General features: G+C 52.0%; 1 protein-coding gene across 1 annotated transcript; it reads left to right on the forward strand.

Moving 5' to 3' along the window:
* Positions 272-7,081, forward strand: LOC8080293 (probable pectate lyase 8). Its single transcript, XM_021462291.1, has 7 exons — positions 272-608; positions 923-1,018; positions 2,705-2,806; positions 4,736-5,378; positions 5,741-5,844; positions 5,994-6,132; positions 6,229-7,081. The coding sequence occupies exons 1-7, from the start codon at positions 460-462 to the stop codon at positions 6,448-6,450; spliced, it is 1,455 nt and encodes a 484-aa protein (XP_021317966.1). The 5' UTR covers positions 272-459; the 3' UTR covers positions 6,451-7,081.

Below are 7,081 nucleotides of genomic sequence, written 5' to 3' on the forward strand. Positions count from 1 at the left end.
GAGGCCATGGCCATGGCCATCTTTCCCACTAATCCTATCTCCTAACCCCCGCAATTAGTTGGCGCGACTGCAGATTTCGGAAGCCACAGGAGCCGTGCATCCCACCCTACACTTCCCCGTATTCACGTCCAGGTCCTCCCGCTCGCGGACCGAGGGACCTGTTTGCGAATCCAGTAATCTAGAGGGGCAATGCGGGTACGGCTGGTCGGGGGCTCGAGGTCGAGGCCGGAGGAGCAGCGGCCGGCACTAGTATAAATCGGCGCGGCGCTCAAAGCCCTCCCTCCTCGCCTCCTCCACCGTCCTCCCTCCCTCCCTCCTCCGCCTCCACCTCCATCCGCCTCGCTTCCCGTACCCGTACTCCTCCTCCTCCTCCTCCTCCTCTCTCTCTCCGCGGACGCACGCAGTTTGAGAGGGGTGTGCGGTGCTCGAGGGAGGGCCGAGCGAGGAGCGGCGGGGTACATGGCAGCAGAGACGGGCTCTTCCGCGGCGAGGACCAGGACGGCGGGGCTCGCCGCGGCGGCGGCGGTGACGGCGCTCCTCGTCCTCGTCGTGGTCGTTGGCAGCGCGGCGCTCCCTGGCGGGCGGGTGACGGTCCTCGACGGCCTCCGGTGAGTTCTCTCCTCGCCGTCTAACTAATGTGGTTGCGCCCGTGGCCGTCGGCTCTGCTGCTGCTGCTGGGGGGGTTTTTCGGTTGCCCTCCTCTGCTCCAGAATTCGCCGCCGTCTCGTTAAACTTCCCGTGGGAATTTCCGTCTCGCAGCGGGGTCCTCCGTTTTCGAATTGTTCCGTTTTTTCCATCAGCTCCGACGAACCCACGGCGTGGTGCCGCCGCGCGGCGTCGTGCCGTGCGCCACCCACCTGCTCCTCTACTACTACCAAGCACTAACCGGTTCACCACCCCGCCTCTGTGCGTTCCGTCGCAGGCACAGGAGCACGGCCGTGGTGGCAGGCGGCGCGAGGCGGTGGCTGAGGGACTCCTCCTCCTGGCCGGCTGCGGCGGCGGCGACGACGACGACGAGGTGAGCGGCGCTCCACCAATCACCAATTTATTAATTCCATGCTCTGCTTTTTTTCCTCCTTTGCGCCTCCCTCCGCCTGGGGTTTTCCAGGTGGGACGAATCCGGTGCGTCGGTCCATGCGGACTTCGCGATCTGGGCCGTCCAATTCTCCCCTTTTGATTTACGTATACGTACGTTCGGTCCCCATCTAGATCCCGGAGGCAGCAGCTGCTTCGTCACTGCTCCGTTCCACGAATATAATCAATCTCCTTTTTTTTTTGGGCTGCTTCAAAAAATTCCCGATCCCAACCAAATTTTGGCTGTCCTTAGGAGGGACGTTGTTGGTGCGCGGTAACCAGCCAGATTCGTAATTTGGGGGGCTTGGGATGGAATTTGTGGGGTTTCAAATTTTGGATTGGAGGGGAGCCGTGTGCAAAGCAGCAATAGCAGAGAGATGCTCTCTTTATGCTTTTCCGTTGCCCAGTTCGTTACGATGGCTGGTGGCAGGTGGAGAGAGAGAGAGAGAGAGAGAGAGAGGCAGTCTCGTGGTTTTGCTGCAACGGCGAGCCACTGGCTGCCCCTGCAGACTGCAGTCCTGCACCGGCCACGGTAAAGTGGGGGTAAAGATTTGGGAGGACGGACGGACGGCGGCCGGGCGGGCGGACAAGAAGCCGGGGAAAAAGCTGGCCGAGGAAGCAAGCGAGATCGCGGCGTGTCCCTTGGCGTCCCCGGCAAATGCACCCAGCAGGGAGCCAGAGGAGAGGCACTCATTTGGTTTTGCACTTTTTCGCTACACAAAGGCCTTGTTTAGTTCCCAAAAATTTTGCAAAATTTTTCAGATTCCCCGTCACATCGAATCTTTAAACACATGCATGGAGTATTAAATATAGACGAAATAAAAACTAATTGCACAGTTTGGTCGGAATTGACTAGACGAATCTTTTGAGCCTAGTTAGTCTATGATTGGAAAATATTTGTCAAATACAAACGAAAAAGCTACAGTGTCGATTTTGCAAAATATTTTGAAACTAAACAAGGCCAAAAAAGAAAGAAAGAAAAAGGCTGCCAAAAGAAAATTCGCTTGGATAAGCTGCACTGCACTGCACCCTTGTGTTTGCCCCTCTTGGGGTTGGGGGTACGGCCTCGCGTGCGCAAAGCGATGTTCTGTTTGTGCTTGCGCTGGTTGTTTCTTTTTCTTACTCCCGTTCCACTTTTGGGTCTCTGGGTCTCGACCGACCAGACCACGCATGGAGCGCCACGGCCACGGCGTGCAGTGCAGTGCATCCACGCCGCGCACGAACCAGAACCATGATGATGAAACGGCGCACGGATTCATTCACCTCGCGCCCTCGCTTGCTTTTTCCGCTTGGTCACCCACTCATGTTACTCCTTCCGACTGCTAAAATTTGCAACTCCATCATCATCATTGCGAAGAATTGCTAGTGCTGGAGGAGTAGAGTAGTAGTACCATTGTTTAGCTTCATGAATGTATAACATGAAACTTTTTTTTTTTCTCTTTCTTTGTTTGGTGACAGCAATGCCGTACGAAATTGGTCTTTTTTTTTTAGGAATCAGCTATATACATACATACTGATACTGACTGTTTAAGTGCTGTGTTATTAGCTGTTGCCATCATCTGCATGTGCTGTGTTTCTCGGTTGCGGGCGGTGTCCAACATCACTCACGGACTCACCTGGAATTGTGCAGGGGCAGCAGGGCCGACGGTGACGCCGACGGGTCAGCCAGCAGCACGCCCGTCGTCGCCGGCGCGGTGGAGGATCCGGAAGCCGTGGCCAACGACGTGCACGTGTAAGTCGCTCTCTCCTGCCTTTCCTTCCCCTTCGCTCCGCTTCAAATCGATCACGCCAACATAAACTGAAAGCGCTGTTGCTGATGTAAATAGTAGATCTACTAAGCATGATTTGCGAATTGTTTTAGATCTACTAAGCATGATTTGGGAATTGTTTAGCACCAGCACTGCACTGGAAGTTCTTTGCTTTTCGGCTAGAACTACTAGTAGCCTTTCTGTCAACAGCCCGACAAGCCGGACCCACCCGCAGTCTCACAGTAGAAAAGTTAAAAAAAGAAAGGAGAGGAGGAGATACGTACGAACAAGAATACTGTTCCCTGCCGGAGCAGATCTGGGCCTTGTTTAGTTCCAAATTTTTTGGCAAAATGAGCACTGTAGCAATTTCGTTTGTATTTGACAAATATTGTTTAATCATGGACTAACTAGGCTCAAAAGATTCGTCTCGTCAATTTCGACCAAACTGTGTAATTAGTTTTTATTTTTATCTATATTTAATACTCTATGCATACGTCTAAAGATTCGATATGACGGAAAATCTGAAAAATTTTGTAAATTTTTTTGGAAACTAAACAAGGCCCTGGTTCATCAGCTCTAGTAGTACCAGCAGCGGCGTACTTTACTCTGCCACGTGGGAGCATGAACGCGCACGGGCCCGCATGCCATGCACCTCCCCACACCCACAGGTCCGCACCTGCGCGCTTTTATGGCGACGCGACCCTGCCGCCCCGCACCGCCGTGCATGGGCAACTGCCGGGGCCGGCCGATCGCCATTAACTCCGTTGCCTTTCACGACGTGTCCACGGCGACCGGGGACACCTCCTTCCCTTTCCGTGCTCACCGCATCACCAGCACGGCGGTGCAGCTGCCACCGCACACAAACGCCCGAGCTGCGAGGCTCTAGAGCCACTGGTGCGGGTGGTGGCACACACACTGGCATGGAGGCAGCAGTGAGCAGTGACACACCACGTTCTCCCCACGCCCCCGTGTGGGGGCAGCCCTGCTCTGGTCGCCCCTGGATTTGCGACGCGCATTCATGGTGTTTCCCCGTCCATCTCTTTTTTTTTTCCCACCAGCCACCTATTTCTATGCAAAGATCTTCTGGTAGAGCTGGTAACGACAACAGATTCACAGTTGAGTATGCGCTGTAGTGGAGCTCGAAACCTCTAGCGGCCGATCTAGAATACAATGCTGCACCGACAGAAAGAAAAGAAGTGTTCTTGTTTGAGTTTGGGGCCAACAAGGCATTATTGACTGAGACTCTCCAGAAAAAAAAAGAAGTGTTCTTGTTTGAGTTTGGGGGCCAACAAGGCATTATTGACCGACATGTTAGATGCAACGAATAGGCATGGACAGTGAGGCCTTGTTCAGTTCGCAAAAACTGGTGAAAAACGGCACTGTAGCACTTTCGTTTTTATTTGACAAACATTGTCCAATTATAGAGTAACTAGGCTCAAAAGATTCATCTCGTGGTTTACAGATGAACTGTGCAAATAGTTTTTATTTTTATATATATTTAATGTTCCATGCATGTGCCGCAAGATTCGATGTGACGGGAAATCTTGAAAAATTTTGCGAACTAAACAAGGCCTGAATTGGTCCCCAAAGAAATAGTGTACTTCTGTTCTGTCACTTGCAAGTTTCCTGGCTGCATCGGTCTTCTAATTACTGTAACTGAATTCGTCAATGCATATTGCTGCATCTAGAATTGCCGTGGCCCATGCAAGAGTCAGTAACAAATGTTCTTTCTGCCATCTATTATTACTGCATTTGGCATCAAATTTCTGAGTACCTGAATTACTGAATTCTACTTCTATCCGTCATTGCTCCTTTTCTGTGTAGTTATTTGTGTTAGTAGTTTTCCATAAACTGAGTGGTTGACATGCTGCGTGGATTCGAAATAATTGGATGGATGAATGGCTGCTCTGCAGGTCCATCAGGAACAGCACGGCCCGGCGAAATCTCGGGTACCTGTCGTGCGGGACAGGCAACCCCATCGATGACTGCTGGCGTTGCGACTCGGACTGGCACAACAACCGCCAGCGCCTAGCTGACTGTGGCATCGGCTTCGGCCGCAACGCCATCGGTGGCCGCGACGGCAAGATCTACGTGGTCACCGACCCGAGCGATGACGATCCTGTCAACCCGCGCAAGGGCACCCTCCGCTACGCCGTCATCCAGGAAGAGCCGCTCTGGATCATCTTCAAGCGGGACATGGTCATCACGCTCAAGGAGGAGCTCATCATGAACAGCTTCAAGACCATCGACGGCCGCGGCGCCAACGTGCACATCGCCAATGGTGCCTGCATCACCATCCAGTACATCACCAACGTCATCATCCACGGTCTCCACATCCACGACTGCAAGCCCACGGGGAACGCCATGGTGCGCAGCTCGCCCAGCCACTATGGGTGGCGCACCATGGCCGACGGAGATGCTGTGTCCATCTTCGGCTCCAGCCACGTCTGGGTGGACCACTGCTCACTCTCCAACTGCGCCGACGGCCTGATCGATGCCATCATGGGATCCACGGCCATTACTGTGTCCAACAACTACTTCACCCACCACAACGAGGTAGTACATCCTCCTACTAGATCCTATGCTCTTGTTTGTCCTCACCCTGTAATAATTAAGTGCTCGTGTGCGATCGTCCTTCTGTTTTCTTCACCAAAGACATCGGAAACTTGGAGGATTCTACATGGTTTGGCGCATATGTGCCTGAGAATTCGTTTGTTTTCTGCCAGAACAAGTGTAGTTTAGGATTAATTATTTCATGCGAATTATTCTCTCAAATCCAATCAGAACTTGTCGGTTGCTTATGCTGAGGACGGTGCTGTAGTATCTGATGGTCACGTGCATAACGAGATTCTTTCGGTGTTCTCTGGAAACAGCCTGGTTGGATTTCTCATCTAATGGTGAAACTGAAATTGATGCAGGTGATGCTTCTTGGCCACAGTGACTCCTATGTGAAGGACAAGGCAATGCAGGTGACAATAGCCTTCAACCATTTTGGTGAAGGTCTCATTCAGCGAATGCCAAGGTGAATTTATGAACTGAACACCAGCATACTGAACCAAAGTCTGTTTGTTCCTATCCAGCAGCATTACTATGCACTGATCTGTATTCATTTCTTGTTACACATTTTATTTTGCTACCCCTTTGCCACAATCTCAATGGTTCTTGTTTCAGGTGCCGGCATGGCTACTTCCATGTTGTGAACAATGACTACACCCACTGGGAAATGTACGCCATTGGCGGGAGCGCTGAGCCTACCATCAACAGCCAGGGCAACCGCTACCTTGCTCCAACAAACCCATTCGCCAAGGAGGTACTGTAGATATGATGTCTTTGCTAATTATTTGCCTTGAGCAATCATTCCTTCTTTAGAAGCTAAAAAATAACTTCCAATGTAACTGAACTGCAGGTGACCAAGAGGGTCGAAACTGCTCAGACTGTCTGGAAGAGCTGGAACTGGAGATCAGAGGGCGACCTGCTGCTGAATGGCGCCTACTTCACCCCATCCGGCGCAGGCGCCTCAGCCAGCTACTCGCGCGCGTCCAGCCTTGGCGCCAAGTCATCATCTATGGTTGGCACCATCACCTCGGATGCTGGTGCCCTGTCGTGCCACAAGGGCACGGCCTGCTAGCGCAGGGGCAGAAGGGAAACAGACCCAGCACCCCCACGCCACCTCTCCAACAACAGAAAAGAAACAAGACAACAGAAAACTAAGCTACCTCAACACCATGGTTACAGTTTTTTTTTCCGCTTCTCTCTTTTTTTTTGGTCACCTTTTTGACAAGGGTTATATATGATGGTCGCCTTCCTGATGATTTCACCATTTGCTCAACCTCCCCCTGCTCCTGACATGGAAAGCTACCCCGGAGCAGGCGTGAAGCGTTGCTGATTGGTTTCGCTCGGTCTCTCTATTAGTCATCTGATCTGAGTGTGGTGTGTTGTTGCCTGCCCCCCCCCCCCCCCCCTCCCGCCCACAGCAAGTGTATGTTGAGGGCAGGGGTGAACACCGTGTGTGGTGCGTGTGTGTTATGTGTGATACTCACTTTGGTTGTGGAGAACAAACATGTCAGATTGTTAGTAGTGGTAGTAGTGAAATGTTATGCCTGGACTGGGATGGATTTGCCCTGTAGAAGACATGGGAGAATAGCCATGTTCTTTATTCTTCAGTGAAAAGTGAAAACATTACAGGCTAGCTGAATATTTTGACCTGGAAGTACAGCAATGTGCTGCTTTTGAAATGTTTTACCTGCCTGTTTGCTGTT

The sequence above is a fragment of the Sorghum bicolor genome, chromosome 6, assembly GCF_000003195.3.
Source record: "Sorghum bicolor cultivar BTx623 chromosome 6, Sorghum_bicolor_NCBIv3, whole genome shotgun sequence".
In the NCBI taxonomy this organism is placed as follows: Eukaryota; Viridiplantae; Streptophyta; class Magnoliopsida; order Poales; family Poaceae; genus Sorghum; species Sorghum bicolor.